At 48.4% G+C, this 18,378-nt stretch overlaps 1 protein-coding gene across 2 annotated transcripts in view; it reads left to right on the forward strand.

The window, feature by feature from the left end:
- NSF (N-ethylmaleimide sensitive factor, vesicle fusing ATPase) overlaps positions 1–18,378 on the forward strand; it is an 80,131-nt gene that overhangs the window by 49,707 nt on the left and 12,046 nt on the right. For both annotated transcript variants that reach the window (XM_066566690.1, XM_066566689.1), the window contains exons 9-17: positions 1,349–1,548; positions 3,449–3,614; positions 4,080–4,154; positions 5,393–5,580; positions 8,818–8,913; positions 9,644–9,800; positions 11,183–11,316; positions 12,727–12,793; positions 12,983–13,062. In XM_066566690.1, coding sequence (XP_066422787.1) covers positions 1,349–1,548; positions 3,449–3,614; positions 4,080–4,154; positions 5,393–5,580; positions 8,818–8,913; positions 9,644–9,800; positions 11,183–11,316; positions 12,727–12,793; positions 12,983–13,062 — 1,163 coding nt within the window. The remainder of the gene's footprint in view (positions 1–1,348; positions 1,549–3,448; positions 3,615–4,079; positions 4,155–5,392; positions 5,581–8,817; positions 8,914–9,643; positions 9,801–11,182; positions 11,317–12,726; positions 12,794–12,982; positions 13,063–18,378) is intronic.

Consider the following 18,378-nt stretch of genomic DNA (forward strand, 5'->3'; position numbering starts at 1 on the left):
AATTCTCCAAATCATATTCCAAAGCAGCAAAACATGGAGAAGCTGAAGCTTCTCAGCTTCTCAGGAAAAAAGATCCTGACAAAAGGATTTTTCATAAAATATGTCCATGGCAATAAGGGGTAAGTGTTTGTCCTTTACAGGCAGAATTGCCCTGAGGTGTGAGCAGCCCTGAGGGCTCTGTGGGATGGGGTGGAGCTGAGACAAGCCAGACACCAGGAGGGAAATCATCCTATGGGGTGCAGACAGCTCCATGTGCTCAGGCTCCTTCAGCCTGGCAGGAACTGAGCTCAGGTCCCCTCAGTCTGAGCTTGGGGCCATCAGTTTGCTGCCTTTTGTTGATTTTGATTTTAATGTGCATCCTGAGCACTGCAGGGCTCTTGTTGTGGGAGTCACATTCTTAAAGAAGTCAATCCACAAAAATGGAGTAAAATCAGATTTTCATGTAGTCATTAAAAAATGGAAAAAACCCTTTGAGGTTCACCATTGCCCAAGCACTCCTGAGGCCTCCAGGTGGCTCTTCAAAATGCAGTTTATTGTATCCAAAATGCAGTTTATTGTATCCAAAATGCAGTTTATTCCATCCAAGATGTTCCAGCAATCCAGGGTCGTGGGTGACAGAGCTGTGCCCACAGCTGTCAGCTCCAGCTGCAGGCAGGCCTGGAGACCCTTTGGCTTTGGTCACACTGCATTCTATACTTTCCTTTTGGTCACAATGCATTCTATACTTTCCTTTTGGTCACAATGCATTCTATACTTTTCTTTTGGTTACAATGCATTCTATACTTTTCTTTTGGTCACAATGCATTATTTACTTTTCTTTGCTGGGCATCTTCATACAGTAGAACCAATCTATACCTTAACTATTATCTATAGCCTATCATAACTACTGTAATTACCATATTCATGTTACTGTTCTCCAATCACTCAAAGTCAGTACATTACAGTTTTAAGCCAGAAGTTGTTTTCAGTTTTCTTGCAGTGGAAGATTCTGAGACCTTTTCTCTACTTGCACCATGGGCAGGCTTGTTTGCCTGTGCTATCTTTGTGCTTGGTAAAAACATCTTCTTGTTTGGGGTGGGTTTATCCTTTGCTTTAAGCCATAAAACCCCTTCTAACTAACTCTTAGCTGGTTATCCAGTAAAACTGGCTCAGCAATTCTTTTCTTCTATATCAAAACTTGCTTCCATCTGTATTCCTTCTTCATATTCTACATTCAACAATCTTTCTGCCAAGCAGACCTGTGAGACTTTCTTGTTAAACTTTCCTCCTTCCCACCACCCTACTTTATTCTTTAGCTCCCCTAGTCTCTGTTCTAGCTCAGCCTTCTCCATCATCCCTGTCCCTGCAGGCTGCAAGCACGTGAAGGGGATCCTGCTCTACGGCCCCCCGGGCTGCGGGAAGACGCTGATGGCGCGGCAGATCGGGAAGATGCTCAATGCCAGGGAGCCCAAGGTGGTCAACGGGCCCGAGATCCTCAACAAATACGTGGGGGAGTCCGAGGCCAACATCAGGAAGCTGTTTGCTGATGCAGAGGAGGAGCAGAGGAGGGTAAGGACACACAGCCATGGGGGTGCTGGGAATGAGACCAGCGTGGTCTTTGTGAGGGTCCCCAGAGGAGGAAAGAGATGAATCTGACCCCATGTTCTCAGAAGGCTGATTTATTATGATATGATATATGATATGTGATAGGATATGATACTATATCATACTATACTATATTATATCATATCATACTATATCATATTATATATTATATTACATTACATTATATCATAAATATAATATAATATAATATAATATAATATAATATAATATAATATAATATAATATAATATAATATAATATTTGATATGATATAGTAAAATATAGTATAGTATAATATAGTATAGTATAATATAGTATAGTATAATATAGTATCATAATGTGATATGGTATAATATATAATATGATATAATATAATATTATATTATATTAATGATATCATGTAATGTAATATAATATATAATATGATTTAGTAAAATATAGTATAGTATAATATAGTATCATAATGTGATTGGTATATTATATTATATTATATTATATTATATTATATTATATTATATTATATTTTTATTACTTTTTAGAAGTCATTAGCAAATGATCCCTTAATTTTATTCAGCTCACAAGACTCAGACTTTGGTGGTGACTTGAAATAATTCATTTCTTCAGCAAAAGGTTTATTAGTCAGTCAATCAGCTCTGTGTGGTAACACAGACCCACGTGAGCAATCTCCTGGTGGCTGCAGCATCTCTGGGAGCTGCTTTCCCTTGGCAATAACACACCTGTTAAAATCCACTCAATATTGGCTGCAGGGGCTGGGCCTGATGACAGCTGGGAGATTAAAAAGGTCTCCAAAAGGTTGGCATTGTGCTGCCTGTGTCTGGGGCAGATTGCCAGGGCCAGCACATACACCCAGTGATAACATGGTCTGCCCTGGCCACAAAAGATGTTTTAGAGGTGGAATTTGAAGGGAAAAAGCTTCATAATGCAGTCACAAAAAGTATCCTGTTCTCTTAGCAGCTGCAACTGCCTCACCCCTGAGTGAACCTGGAAATGGCAGTGCTGGGGCTGACTGGGCTCCTTAAAAACATAATCAACAAAGCTGCTCTGGCAAGCTGGCTATTTACCAAGTTCAGTCCAGCCTGGGGTGTTCCCCCTGGTGCATCCCTCCCTCCACAGACAGGCCTTGTTCCCTGGCCCTGGTACCTGTCCCTTTCCCAAGAGCTGAGTGCTGGGGCCCTTTGAGCTTTGGCCTTTGCTTGGCTTGCTCAGGCTTGTGCTCTTCCTTAACACCTGTGCAGCTGCAAGGTCCTGAGTTTGGGCAGAGCCCCCTGAGTTCCCTGATTTGAGATGGGCAGGATGTTCCCCTGGAGAGGGGTGAGATACACACACACAGGTGAGATACTGAGCACACAGGGACTCTCAGTGTCACATTCACATTTTCTGGAAAATCCCTTTGCCCTGGATCTTTCTCCTGGGAAGCTGAGAAGCCTCAGAGAAAAATGAAAACAATAATTATCTCATTTGCTCCTCCTGTGCTGTGCTCATATGGAATGTGTTTGGAGATTGTTTACCCACAGGTGATTGTTCCATTGCATTCTGCCGTGAGTTGTTTTCACTCTTTGCCCAATCAGTGCCAAGGTGTGTCAGGACTCTGGAAAGAGTCACAAGTTTTCATTATTATCTTTTTAGCCTTCTGTAAGTATCCTTTCTGTATTCTTTAGTATAATATAGCATTCTTTAATATAATATAGTGTCATAAAATAATAAATTAGCTTGCTGAGAACATGGAGTCACATTCATCATTCCTCCCTGCCATGAGGGTCCCACAAACACAACACAGTGTCTGTATGGCTGAGCTTGGTGTTGATTTTGGAATCTGGTGACACTCCTGTCTTCTCTCCCACAGCTTGGAGCCAACAGTGGGGTGCACATCATCATTTTTGATGAGATTGATGCCATCTGCAAGCAGAGGGGCAGCATGGCTGGCAGCACCGGTGTGCACGACACCGTGGTGAACCAGCTGCTCTCCAAAATTGATGGTGTGGAGCAGCTCAACAACATCCTGGTCATTGGTAGGTGGGGCTGCTTTGCTCTGTCCTGGGGGCTGGGGTTTTGGCCAGCTCAGGTGCCATGGCTGCTGTTGGAGCAGGTTTAAAGGGAGGTGCTGCTGTGGTTGGCAGATATTGCTGCTGTCAGCAATTTCCTTCTTTGGTTTTTGATAAGGAGGGTTTCATAGTTTGGGGAACCTGCAAGGGCTGATAGAATGGATGTATCAGCCTGTGGGGGAGTGGGGCTGCTCCTGCTGTGCTTGTCCTGCTGCAGGAGCCCAAGGACACGCAGATGGAGCCACAGGAACAGGTTTGGTCCCTGTTGCCCTGACTCTCCCTGAGCATTTCCCAGCATTTCAGAAGATGAATGCCTGCTGTTTGTTTTCTTGGGACTCTTTGAGTGTCTCCCTAGCTCCCTAGCTGTACCAGGGGCTGCAAACCCACTCAGGCAGCTCAGATAACAGTGTTTTGTTTTAACTTTAACTCCAGGGATGACCAACAGACCTGACCTGATTGATGAGGCCCTGCTGAGGCCGGGGAGGCTGGAGGTGAAGATGGAGATTGGTAAGCACAATGCAGAGCCCAGTTCCTCAGCTCCATGGACCTACAGCAGCAAAGCAAATACAGATCCTAATGTGAGCAATCCCCAGCATGGCTCAGGTGCTGGAATTCCTGCAGCTCCCTGCAGAACATCAATTAAATCAGACCAATAAGCACCACTTTGGACTTCCTTACTGATAAACCTGATCTGAGTGTCTGCCCAGCAGAGTGGGCAGGCAGGACCCTGAATATTTGTGTGGAGGAAAGGAGGTAAACAATGGTACAGATCATTCCTGGGTGGAAATTGCAGGAAGGACAGGCAAGAGCACTGGGTGAACTAAAAGTGGGCCAAGAGCTTGGTTTGCCATTTCATCTGGCAACTGGAAAAGCAGCTGTCAGTAACTAGAAAGGGACCTTTGTAACTGTGCACACATAGTGCAGGGTAAATTAGGGAATATCTGATCATGGAGGCTTTATTAAAATAATAAGCCCAGATCATCTTAGATTCATGAGAACAAATCACTGACTTTGCATTTGAGATCAGAATTTGGTCAGTGAAGGTTGTGAGTGAAGCTGCTCCTGGTGAGAAAGGGCCTTGGAGGGAGGGGACACTGTGTGAGACTTTCAGGGTCCCCAGACGAGGGAAGGAAATGATGAATCTGACTCCATGTTCTTAGAAGGCTAATTTATTATTTTATGATATTATATTGATATTATATTATATTAAAGAATACTATACTAAAGAATAGAGAGAGGATACTTAGAGAAGGCTTAACAAGATAATAATGAAAAACTCATGACTCTCTCCAGAGCTTTGACACAGCTGGCTGTGATTGGTCATTAAATTAAAACAATTCACATGCAACCACAATTGTTTTCAGTTGAAAACAATTCACATGCAACCAACTGTGCACTGGGTGTACACAGTTAAAAGATCCCTTTCTAGTTACTGACAGACAGCTGCTTTTCCAGTTGCCAGAGGAAATGGCAAACCAAGCTCTTGGCCCACTTTTAGTATCATTCAATGAAACAATGATCAATTGCTAAACAATGTCCAAACCACATTCCAAACAGCAAAACACAGGAGAAGCAAATCAGATAATGATTGTTTTCATTTTTCTCTGAGGCTTCTCAGCTTCCCAGGAGGAGAAATCCTGGCAAAGGGATTTTTCAGAAAATGTGACAGTGACAGCACTGAGGGGAGGGCCAGGGGTTTGCAGTGCTGTGCTCAGGGGTTGGGTGTGTTTTCTGCCCCATCCCAGGCCTGCCAGATGAGAAGGGCCGATTCCAGATCCTGCACATCCACACAGTGAGGATGAGGGAGCACCAGCTGCTGGCTGAGGATGTGGACATTGCAGAGCTGGCAGTGGAGACCAAAAACTTCAGTGGTGCTGAGCTGGAAGGTTTGGTTCGAGCTGCTCAGTCCACTGCCATGAACAGACACATTAAGGTCAGTCTTCTACTGGGGCAAAAAAGGGAAAATAATTCTGTTTGAAGTATTGAATATTTAATGGAAAGGTGCCTATCAGTGTGCTTTAGGGAATGAAATTCACCTTTTCCCTGTGCTTTTCTTTCATTCTGAATTCCCTCTTCCCTCTCCTGCCCTCCAGTTGCCTCTTGCACAGCTTGCTGGGGTGGAAGGGATGGGTTTTGAGGATGTTTTGCCAAAAACTGAAAGTCTTGGGTACAGTTTGTGCATTGGGCCCAGGAGATGAGGTGGGAATTAGAGCAGCCTAGGGAGGCTGTGCTGGAGCCTGAGCAGCTCAATGTGATGATAAATGTTCTGTAAGGAAGGGGAGGTTACAACCTCAGAGCTGGTTTGGGGGCTTAAAGACAAAGGTGGAGGCGTGCAGGGGGCATTTGGGAGGATGTCAGTGAATTTTGGGTGTCCTCTGGGAGAGAGAATTCAGACAGGTGAAGGGATGGGGACTGACCTGACCATCAGCTGGGGTCAAGTTCTTGGAGCTGGAATGGTCTGGAAATCCCAGCTCAGTCCTTGTCAGTGAAAATAGCAAAATAGCAAGGTTAGAATTTACCAGGAGAGGTAAAGAGCAAAAGTGGGGCTGTGATTTCATCATGGATCCAATCCCTGGTGTACTTGGATTGTGCTGGAACCAGGGTGTGGAATGGCAGCAGGGGGTCAGAGGTGCAGGAGGGTTTTCTTTGGAAAAATGGTTAAACTGGGATTCCTGAGCCTGAAAAAGCATGGGAGGGGTCATGGAGAGTGTGCTGGGATCAGGGAATGGGGATGGCTCCTCACTGTTTCCTCATGCAAGAACCAGAAGGGCAGAGGAGAAGTGCTTTGTGTGAAGTGTTGCAGCCATGGAAGGAGCCCTCTGCTCCAAAGCCACATTCAGAGGGCTTTGTCCAAAGCCTTCCCCTGCAGATCAGTGCTGGGCTGGTGATCACCCCACATCCTCTGGTTCATGCAGCCTTCCCAAGTCCCTCAGTTCTCAGGGAACACCTCCCTGCCCTCCCAGTCCCTCTGGCTGCAGGAGGGAGCTCAGGGCCATGAAATGTCAGGGCTGGGAAGGCAGATGCAAAGCTCAGTACTCAGTGGTGTTGAAATATGAGATGATGAGGTGGTGAGGAAGGAGCCTGAGGCACAGCCCCTGCTCCCCTGGCAGGACTGGGGACAGCTCCTGCAGGGAGAAGCCTTGGACATCAATCCCACAGCACAGAGACTGTAAAAATCTGCTCAGCCTCAAATGTGAGGAGAGCAAATCACACTTTCATTTAAGTGAGAAATCATTTGCTGCTTAGACATTTGTGTCTCCTGGGAGTGCTCTATCTAAAGGAAAAATTACTGTTCCTGCTAATTAGTCTTGTATAACCATAATACTTGACAAGTTACTGTTTCATATAGCAGAAAACCACAAACATCATCACTTTCTCATTTTCTTGTGCTCTGTCTCAAAAAAAACCCCAAAAACCAACAAACCAGCACTTCTGGATTCTTCCCTTTGCAGGCAAAACATTTTCCTTAAATAATTAATTTTGCTTATAGTTGATGTTTTCTCAGTGCTGGAGTTTTGGGTGAGTTTGGGGAGTGTTGGTGTTTTGATCTATTCCCTGTTGTGCCCAGAAATCATGTGGGAAAAGGGGAGATGGCAATGTGGAAATGTGAAAGAGCAGTCCCCTCCTCTGGGGTGCTTTGTGATCCACATCTCAGTAATGTATGCAAGTGGCCACGTGTTGTTTTGCTTTTCAGACACTTTGACATAGTAATTTTGGGTAATGTTCTTTATTCTGAAATTGCTTTTGGCTAAATGAAGCAGTTAAGTACTTTATTCTTTCCTGCAAGTACTGAAAACTTAAAATATACATCACAGGCCTGACCTAGTTTTCAGAAGCACCTGTGAGAAGCAAGAGCACAAATGAAGGAAAATGAAGGGGCATTGTCTTCTGAATCATTTCAACTCTTGTGATTCTCTCTCAAAGTGTGTGTGTGAAAAATTAAAACAGGAGCTCATTAAAGGCTGGGGAGGTAAGAGCCCCCCTGGTTCTAAGTGCACACACAACTTCAGGAGTTTATTGAGTGTTTCAGGTCCCTTCATCTCCCTCTGCAAAGTAGAAGAGTGATCACCTGTACTAAAGATCCCCTCAGCTGTTTATTTGGCATGTGTGTTTGTGCTTGGTGGGTGTTTTTGGGAGGAGGGACTGTGATTTCAGCCATGCTCTGGCTGCAGGTGTGTCTGGCACAGCAGGATTGCCCAGGCTGGGCTCCTGTGCTTGCTGTTTAGGGGCTGCATTTGCTGCTCCTCTAGACAAGCCCCATGTCAGTATTTTTATTGTTATTTTTCCTTCCCATGCTCTGGTGCACTCTGTTCTTACAGGTCCCTGCTGGATGGGAATGTCTGAGACACATCTCTGAGGGTTAAATATAATTTATTTATTTAGTTCCCAGCTCCAAAGGGTACCTGTGTAATCCCAGTAAGTTCTAGAAGTTTGAACAGCCTCACTGGCTCCTGCTCTGCAGCACAGCAAGAGTGGGCCAGAGCTCCAGCCCTGTTTGAGCTGGGGTGGCTTCTCTGAAATGGGGGTCACAGAGCTCCTCTGCACTTCAGCATCACCCAGTGGTGTTTGTGAGGGTCCCCAGGATGAGAGCAGAGATGAGAATTGACTCCCAAGTTCTCAGAAGGCTGATTTATTATCATATCATATTATATATGAAATTATACGAAATTATATTATATGAAATTATATTATATGATATGAAAATGATAGACTAAAACTATACTAAAGAAAGAGAAAGGAGACATCAGAAGGCTAGACAAGAATGAATAATAAAATCTTGTGACTGACCAGAGTCTGACACAGCTGGACTGGGATTGGCCATTAATTAAAAACAATTCACATCAGACCAATCAAAAGGCACCTGTTGGGAAGCAACCTCCAAACCACATTCCAAGCAGTCAGATAATTATTGTTTGCATTTCTTTTCTGAGGCTTCTCATCATCTTAGGAGAAAAATCCAGGCGCAGGGATTTTTCAGAAAATACCATGGTGCCCCAGTGGGGTGGGACAGCTGCCCTGAGGGGCTGGGATATGGCTCCAGGGCTACCCAGCAAATACCCCCACAGAAGGATTTTTATTATTGACCCCACAGTGCTGGGGCTGTGGGGGGAGGCTGAGGGGAGCTGGGTGGTGCTGCTGGACCTCAGTGTGGCCTTTTTTGCCTCTCTAGGCCAGCAACAAAGTGGAGGTGGACATGGAGAAGGCAGAGAGCCTGCGAGTGACCAGAGGAGACTTCTTTGCATCCTTGGAGAACGACATCAAACCAGTAAGTGGGGACTGTGGGGCTGCAGGAACAGCCACCAGAGCAGTCAGATGGGGGGGACACTTCCTTTGGGGTCACCCATGGGCTGGCATGTCCTGTGTTGTGGAGGTGAGGAGCTCTGAGCTCTCTGTTGCTGCCCAGAGAGTCTTAAAGAGAACCAGAACAGATAAAGAACAGCTGGGCTTTCTTCTCCTTGTCACAGCTTTCCCTTTTAGGCCACTTCAGTTCCTGGGGGCATAAAGACAAAGGTCACCAGTGGAGATCTGCAGGGGGCATTTGGAAGGATGTCAGTGCACAGGATGCCAGGGAATTTTGGGTGTCTTCTGGGAGAGAGAATTCACACAGGTGAAGGCAGGGATGGGGACTGACCTGACCATCACCTGGAGTGAAGTTCTTGGAGCTGGAATGACAGCTTTACCCTGGGCTGTAGGAGGAGGTTTAAGCCTCACTTCTGAGAATTGTCTCCACACAGTGTGGAGTGAGATCCCACTGGCAACTTGCACTGACTAGAACTGCTTGTGAGGGCTTATGAAAAGATGATTCTGAACATGCCTGGTCTCCACCTGTGTTCAGCCCTCTGAGCTGGAATGCTGTGAGTCACCAGGGGCTGTGACTGTCTCACTTCAGCATTTCCCAGAGCCTTGCTCCTGGGCATTTTTGTTTAATTATTTCATGCTTTCTCTGATGGGATGAAAAATTCTTTGGTAAAAGAAATGTTCCCTCTCTTCTACAGGCATTTGGAACCAACCAGGAGGACTATGCCAGCTACATCATGAATGGCATCATCAAGTGGGGGGACCCAGTGACGAGGGTGTTGGATGATGGGGAGCTGCTGGTGCAGCAGACCAAGAACAGCGACCGCACTCCCCTGGTCAGCGTGCTGCTGGAAGGTACAGCTGGGGCAGGAACACCTGGCCCTGCCTCTGGAGACTGCTCCTGCTCACCTCTGACATCCTGCACCTGCAGGAAACACCTTGGGGGAGAAATGCAACTGGGCTCTTTGAGTTTGAGTTTGGGTGAAATTGCTTTGGGTGTTAGAACTGCTCAGCCAAAGGGAGCCTGTGCTTGGAACAAAGGAGAAGGGAATGTACCCAGTGAATAACCCAAATGTGCCCAGTGAATAACCCAAATGTGCCCAGTGAATAACCCAAATGTACCCACTAAATAACCCACATGTGCCCAGTGAATAACCCAAATGTGCCCAGTGAATAACCCAAATGTACCCACTAAATAACCCAAATGTACCCAGTGAAGAACCAAAATGTGCCCAGTGAATAACCCAATTGTGCCCAGTGAATAACCCAAATGTACCCACTAAATAACCCAAATGTGCCCAGTGAAGAACCCAAATGTGCCCAGTGAATAACCCAAATGTACCCAGTGAAGAACTAAAATATACCCAGTGAGTAACCTGGATTTGGCTGTTTTACAGTGGAGATGTCTCTAGCTGAGTCAGTTGTCTAAATTCTCTTTGGAGTCACTGGAGAGCTCATCAGTGCAATTAGCTGAGTTCAAAGAGCCCCATTTGGGTGTTTCTGTCAGTTAAAGGTGGATTCCCTCTATCCAGACTGTGTATCCACTATCCAGTTACTGCCTAAGGAGAGTATTCAGGTATTGGAAACTGGTTCTAGTATCTGTGTTACAGGTTTTGGAGGAGAATTTGTTATATTGGAGTAGAATTTGTAATTTATCTCTTCCCTTTTTCTTTTCCTAAAGTCCAAAAAGATGCATTACTTCTGTAGCTTTGGAGTTAACCCTGATTAATTCCTTCTGTTAGTGCCCAGCAATTTCTTCTGTCCCTCCCAACTGATTCATGTTGGCTGCATGGATTCAGGTGTGTCTTTGGTCTCTGAATTATCCTGGTGTGAATTCAGGCAAATAACAAATTGTCTTAGCCAGTGTTTCCCTGGTGTGCCTGCTGCTGGCTTGTTTGCCAGAGTGCCAGCAGAGATCATACTGAGGGCATAAGCTCAAGAAATTTATCCTAAACACATTTTGGTGCCATGGCTGCTCCTACAGAAAGTGTAATGCCCTATTTTGTGTCATGGTAAATCATTCTGCATAAGCTCAAGTAGTTCCATTAATTGCCTTCATGTGGAGGATTGGGTTGCAGCAGGAGTTAATGTGTTCCTTCTGCAAGCAGGAAAAACATTCATTTCACACTGCAGATGCCTCTGGATGGAATTCTAAACATACCCTTGGTATCATTCACACTGAGCATTGTCAGAGCCGTTTTCTCCCTTGTTTATTCCTTGTTTGTCCTTTGCTTCAGGCCCTCCCCACAGTGGGAAGACTGCTTTAGCAGCAAAAATAGCAGAGGAATCCAACTTCCCCTTTATCAAGATCTGTTCTCCTGATAAGATGATTGGGTTTTCTGAAACAGCCAAGTGCCAGGCCATGAAGAAGGTATGTGTGTGTCACCCCCTGTGCCTGAGCTGGGTGACAGCCCAGTTCTGGGTTCTCTCCTGCAGTGAAAGGTGAATTACCTTTGGCATGGTGTTTTCTGCTCTCTCTAGGTCTGGAAATCCTGCATATATTTATTTATAAAATTGAATGTATCACAGAATTGTAGAATGGATTGGGTTGGGAGGGACCTTAAAGCCCATCCAGTGCCACCCCTGCCATGGCAGGGACACCTCCCACTGTCCCAGGCTGCTCCAAGCCCCAATGTCCAACCTGGCCTTGGGCACTGCCAGGGATCCAGGGGCAGCCCCAGCTGCTCTGGGCACCCTGTGCCAGGGCCTGCACACCCTCCCAGGGAAGGATTCCATCCCAGTATCCCACCTAACCCTGCCCTCTGGCAGTTTGAAGCCATTCCCTCCTGTCCTGTCACACCAGACTCCTGTCACAATGTTTTTGTGGCACTGAGTGTCTCAGGGAAGGTTTCAGTTCTCAGTTCTGGTGTGAGATCCTGGCAAACTGCAGCAGAACAGATCTGGGGTGAGCAGGGCTGGAGCTCTGCCTCTGCAGGGGGAGCCAGGAAGGGCTTAGGGCTGCACCTGGGGAGGGCAGATCCTGCCTGAGTGGGACTGGGACCTGTTCTGATGTGGGATTTTTATTTAAACATGAGGTTTAACAACCTGGGCACCCAGGGAATGTGAATGGCTTGAACATTTTCATGCCCTGCAAATGGTACTGAATGTGAACTGAACTCTGATCACATTGGTGCAGGCTTGTAGAGTTTGTAAGGGAAGGAAAGTTCTTAGGAGAAGCAGTGAAGATCCAGTTTGGGACTTGGATTCCAAAAGGAGCCTTTGGGTTCACTGGAATCAGGGTTTGCTGGAGGCAGGGCTGCAGCACCACTGCTGCCCTCAGTGCTGCCTCCTGCTCCCACCCAGAGCTGTGCAGGGCACTGTGCTGCTCCAGGAAGGGTGAGTGGGGTGAGATCCAGCCCTGAGTCAGTCCCTGCTCCCTGCAGGGCTGTTCTGACAGTGCCCAATGGCCTGAGGAGAAAAGCTTCACAGCTGTGCTACAGCTGGGCAGGTTCTCTGTGGGTGTGTGTGTGTGACATTATCAGTGTTGCCCCAGCTCCTAAAACACTGGAATGGTGCTGGTTTCTCCCTGGCTTCTAGTGAGCCTCAGGGCAGCTGCTTGTTGCCAAGAGTGGGGAGTAAATGAATAAATAAACCAGATTTGTGGAGATGGCAGTGTTTTATTGCCTGCAGGGAGCCTGATCTCTCATTACCCACCTGTTTCATTCTCAGATTATTCCTCTCAGTGCTGCTGTGTTCAGCTGAACCCACATCAGCAGGCCCAGCTGTGGCTGTCCCAGTCCTGTGCTGAGGTTTAGCCCTGAGATATTTCACTGTTTTTCAGATCTTTGATGATGCCTACAAGTCCCAGCTCAGCTGTGTTGTTGTGGATGACATTGAGCGACTTTTAGGTGAGTCAGGGGGAGGGAGAGCTGTGCTGGCTGCTGCAGAAATATTGGTGCATCTGCAATATTGAAACATTGCAAACTGGAAATTATCTGGAACCATTTACTTCAGGGGCATTGGACTGGTTTTGTTACAGTTAAGTGGATTAAATGTGCACCTGCTCCATGGATATTAAAATGAGTTTTTCCTTTCAGATTATGTCCCAATTGGACCTCGATTTTCCAACCTGGTTTTGCAAGCCCTTCTGGTGCTGCTGAAGAAAGCCCCTCCTCAGGTAAGGCAGGGATGGGCAGTGGGAGCTGTCCCTGTCCCTGTCCCTGCAGGGATGGACACTGGGAGCTGTCCCTGTCCCTGTTCCTGCAGGAATGAGCAGTGGGAGCTGTCCCTGTCCCTGTCCCTGCAGGGATGAGCAGTGGGAGCTGTCCCTGTTCCTGTTCCTGCAGGGATGGGCAGTGGGAGCTGTCCCTGTCCCTGTTCCTGTTCCTGCAGGAATGGGCAGTGGGAGCTGTCCCTGTTCCTGTTCCTGTTCCTGCAGGAATGGACACTGGGAGCTGTCCCTGTTCTGCAGGAATGGCCATTGGGAGCTGTCCCTGTTCCTGTCCCTGTCCCTGTTCCTGCAGGGATGGACATTGGGAGCTGTCCCTATTCCTGTCCCTGTTCCTGCAGGAATGGACAGTGGGAGCTGTCCCTGTCCCTGTTCCTGTCCCTGTCCCTGTTCCTGCAGGAATGGGCAGTGGGAGCTGTCCCTGTCCCTGTCCCTGCAGGAATGGACATTGGGAGCTGTCCCTGTCCCTGTTCCTGTAGGGATGGACACTGGGAGCTGTCCCTATTCCTGTCCCTGTTCCTGCAGGAATGGACATTGGGAGCTGTCCCTGTCCCTGTCCCTGTCCCTGCAGGAATGGGCAGTGGGAGCTGTCCCTGTCCCTGTCCCTGTTCCTGCAGGGATGGACACTGGGAGCTGTCCCTGTCCCTGCAGGAATGGGCAGTGGGAGCTGTCCCTGTCCCTGTAGGAATGGGCAGTGGGAGCTGTCCCTGTCCCTGTCCCTGTCCCTGTCCCTGTAGGGATGGGCAGTGGGAGCTGTCCCTGTCCCTGTTCCTGTTCCTGCAGGAATGGGCAGTGGGAGCTGTCCCTGTTCCTGTTCCTGTTCCTGCAGGAATGGACACTGGGAGCTGTCCCTGTTCTGCAGGAATGGCCATTGGGAGCTGTCCCTGTTCCTGTCCCTGTCCCTGTTCCTGCAGGGATGGACATTGGGAGCTGTCCCTATTCCTGTCCCTGTTCCTGCAGGAATGGACAGTGGGAGCTGTCCCTGTCCCTGTTCCTGTCCCTGTCCCTGTTCCTGCAGGAATGGGCAGTGGGAGCTGTCCCTGTCCCTGTCCCTGCAGGAATGGACATTGGGAGCTGTCCCTGTCCCTGTTCCTGTAGGGATGGACACTGGGAGCTGTCCCTATTCCTGTCCCTGTTCCTGCAGGAATGGACATTGGGAGCTGTCCCTGTCCCTGTCCCTGTCCCTGCAGGAATGGGCAGTGGGAGCTGTCCCTGTCCCTGTCCCTGTTCCTGCAGGGATGGACACTGGGAGCTGTCCCTGTCCCTGCAGGAATGGGCAGTGGGAGCTGTCCCTGTCCCTGTAGGAATGGGCAGTGGGAGCTGTCCCTGTCCCTGTCCCTGTCCCTGTCCCTGTAGGGATGGGCAGTGGGAGCTGTCCCTGTCCCTGTCCCTGTCCCTGTCCCTGTCCCTGCAGGAATGGGCAGTGGGAGCTCTGTGGCTGCCTCAGAGCTGCCAGTGCTGTTAATGCTTTGTCTGAGTCAGCCACCTTCATCCCAGCCTGCTGCTCCTCATTCACTTGGACATTTCTAGGATAACCACAAGGGATTCAGTTTGAAATATCTAATTACTGGGGGCTGTATCTTCTGCAGTTAGTCCTAAAAACACTGACTAAGGAAAGCAGTTTAACCTTCACCATGTAAAGCTGACTTGTGCCAGCTGTGCCCTCTGAGGAGCTGAGTTCAGGCCAGACCCAGCCCTGGCTCAGCCACGTGCTCCCTCCCTATTTATAGATCAATTTCTGTGTAATCTGTGATTGTGCTTGTCAGGGGTTTAATTTGTTCTAAACTTGAAATGATCAGGTGTTAATTACAGTGATTGAGGGAAGCTTTAGATCTTGTCTCTCGTGCTGATCCTGTCTGTTTGCACTTTGTGGCTCCATGAGATTTAAGAGCATCACAAGTGCTGAGGGTTCTGCAGCTCGTGCTGGGTGAGACAGGCAGGCTGAGCCTCCTTTCTTGTTTGCTATTTTCCTGTCCTTCACTGCCTTTCTGCTCTGTGTGTGAGAGATCTGCATGAATAAATAACATCCTAACAGGAACACCTTGAAAGTTGGTGTCAGGAAAAAAACAGAGAAGCTCAGTCTGGGTGAAGTCAGTTTTTTGTCATGTTTAATATACTGGCACAGGAGTGTGTGAGTGTTGTTTTCATTAGAGAGTTTGGTGAAAAGACCTTTCAAATCCAGGACTTTGAACTAAATTGTAATGCCACAGGCCTGTGTGAGTGTCAGCCTGGGAGAACAAAGATTTTCCCAGCGAGCTTTCTAGGCCATGTGAAGCCTGTAACACGACAGCATCCAAATTTTATCACATGCTTGGAGCAGAGCAGCTGCCTGTGTGCAGCAGCACAGCCATTCCTGGTCCCCTCATCTCCTGTAATCGGTGCCAGGACATGGCTGTTCCCAAAAATCAGTAGGGAAAACAGAACTTGATTTCAAAGGAACTTAAAGTATTGAATTGTCCATTTGCCCATTGCATCCTGGATGTGTGCTGCTGCTGGGCTGCAGGAGGACATCCTTCAGTCAGGTAAAACCCTGCAGCAGAGGGCTCAGCTCTGGGCTCATCCCTGTTCTAGGTGGCAGAAGGGCAGGACAACCAACTCTGTTCTGTCCCCATGGCAGCACAGAGGGATCCTGGGCTCCAAATTGGGGCATTTTGCCTAAAAATGGACAGGATGAGTGCAGGTCTAAGGCTGTGCCTGTGTGTGATCTCTGGTGATGGAAGAACTGGGCTGGAAGTGCTGTGGTTGTGAATCTGACACCAAATGATCTCAAGCTGTTCCTCCTCCTTCCTTGGTGATTGACTCCCATGTTCTGCCTGATTTTTGGGAGTTTGGCTTGAATCCTGATTTTCTGTGGGCTGAACACGTGGCACATTGCCTTCACCATGGCTGCTGTAGAAATGAAGGATGAAAAAAGTGAATTTTTCTGAAATGGGACTGCATCATCAGTACATGAACCCTGTGCTGTGTGCTCTGGGATGACCCTGCAGCCTGAGCCATCCTGGGATCCTGCAACAGCAACAAATCCCAGCAAAGCAGTGCTCAGGAGCTGGGTGAGGGCAGCTTTTTCAGCTTTCCCTGCCCTTTGGGTGCCACCTGAGGCTCCCAAGAGCAGGACACAGGCTGCAGCTCACAGATATTTGCCAAGTTTGCACTTGTTGCAGAGATTTGTGCTCAGCAGGGTTTGAAATGCCCTGGGGGCTGGGAGACTCTGCCTTGACAGCCAATATTATGGTGACTTAAGCCATAAATTGTTGGAGGGTAGAGAGTGAGTTTGCTGAGGAAATGTCACTGGTTGATTGATCATGTGGGGTTCTTTTTTCTTTTTTAAGTGTCCAGTGTTGGCTTTTTGGGAATCAGGACTTTGGGCTGTCCTGCTCTGGCAGTTCTGGCTCTTCCTGGTGTGTTTGTAGTGAATTCTCTGGGATAGCCATGGGCATGTGAGGATCTTGGGCATTTAAAAACCCAAAGCTGTGTGTAAGAAATAGAGTTGGGCAGGAAAGGCCTTTTCTGCTGTGACACTTTACTGTTAAAAAGGTTGGATTTGGGCACAAAGACTCTTTGGGGCTTTTGAACTCAAGTAAGGAACCCATGATGGAAATAATCCTGAGGGTTAATCAACACCTTCCAAGTCCCCTCTGAGATTACAGGATGCCTTGAGGAGCAGTTTTTTTGGAGGGAATGGCTGATCCCAGGGGTTGCTGGAATTTGAGGTGCAGATACAGGCTCCAAGTGCATCAGCAGCATCAGTGGCACTGACCTGCACGGGCTCAAAGCACCTTGGATTTCTGTGGGACTGGGATCATGGTTTAGCATCATTCCTTGTAAAAGTGATGTGCTGAGAGGAATCCTTGGCAGGATGCTGGGGAGACAATACCTGTTACCCTTGGCTTCACTCACAGGGGGCACCCGAAATACTGAGCTGATTTCAAAGAATCTTTGGGTTGGGAGGGCCCTTAGAGCCCATCTCATTCCACCCCCTGCCCTTCCAGGGATCCAGGGCTTCTCTGGGAGTTCCATTCCAGAGAATGGAAGAATTTCCTTCCAATATCTGAAGCTGTTCCCCCTTGTCCTGTCACCACTGCTGTGGCCCAGATTATGAATTCACTGGGGTGTCAACGTCACTTGCAGGGATATTCTTGATGTGCAAGCAGCTCCCTGCAGTCACTGCAGGCTCTGTGTGGAAGAGAAGCATTTCTGGGATGAAATGTTATTAATTATGCATCGAGGTGCGTGTCTCTGTTGAATTGAAGCTGCCTCCCAGGCTCCACTCTTCCTCCCAGGCTGGATTATTGGAACGTGGTGTGGGAAGGGCAAACACTTGAAGGTTCTGGTTTTCTTTTGAGGGTAAACACTTTAGACTTTAAATAAACTAGAAACCACTCTGAGCTTGCTTTAAATTGCCAGTCACAGCTCCTGCTTGTGGTTCCACTCAGCAGTTTTAAATAGTGCTATCTGTTACTGCTGCATCAAGAGGGCTGAAAACCATTGCATTTTGTTCAGCATCTTTTTTTTAAACCAATTAAAAATCTTTTCTGAAATGCCTTGAAGAGAAGAAAATAAACCACGTTCTCCTGGGTCTTTAATTCAATCAAGTTTGCCTGTGTTGTGCAGGAGCAGGGACTGGGGGATGGAAAGGCTGAAAAGGGCTGTCTCAGCAGGGAGCCAAGCAGCAGAAAAAGCCTTCCCTGAGAACTGAGCAGCAGCAGCTCCCAAAGCCCCGGCTGCTTCATCTACATGCAGAGTCACACGGGGCCTGGAGGCTGGGCCCAGCCCCAGCGAGGTTTCACATGTGCCTCCCTGCTGCTTCCCAACAATCGCCTGCCAGGAGGGAGGGAGGGACCTCGGCATCCCCAGCGAGCCCCAGCGGGCTGGGCAGGCTCGGGGAATGTCTGCCTGGGCAAGGAGCCCTGCAGGGGACACCCCCTGCCCTTGGGGCTGCCCCTTGAGCCCCTTCCCTCCAGGGGACACCCCCTGCCCTTGGGGCTGCCCTTCCAGGGCCCCTTCCCTCCAGGGGACACCCCTGCCCTTGGGGCTGCCCTTCTAGGGCCCCTTCCTTCCAGGGGACACCCCTGCCCTTGGGGCTGCCCTTCTAGGGCCCCTTCCTTCCAGGGGACACCCCTGCCCTTGGGGCTGCCCCTTGAGCCTCCATCCCCTTCCTTCCAGGGGACACCCTTGAGCCCCTGTCCCCTTCCCTCCAGGGGACACCCCCTGCCCTTGGGGCTGCCCTTCCAGGGCCCCTTCCTTCCAGGGGACACCCCCTGCCCT

The sequence above is a fragment of the Molothrus aeneus genome, chromosome 28 (assembly GCF_037042795.1).
Source record: "Molothrus aeneus isolate 106 chromosome 28, BPBGC_Maene_1.0, whole genome shotgun sequence".
Lineage (NCBI taxonomy): Eukaryota > Metazoa > Chordata > Aves > Passeriformes > Icteridae > Molothrus > Molothrus aeneus.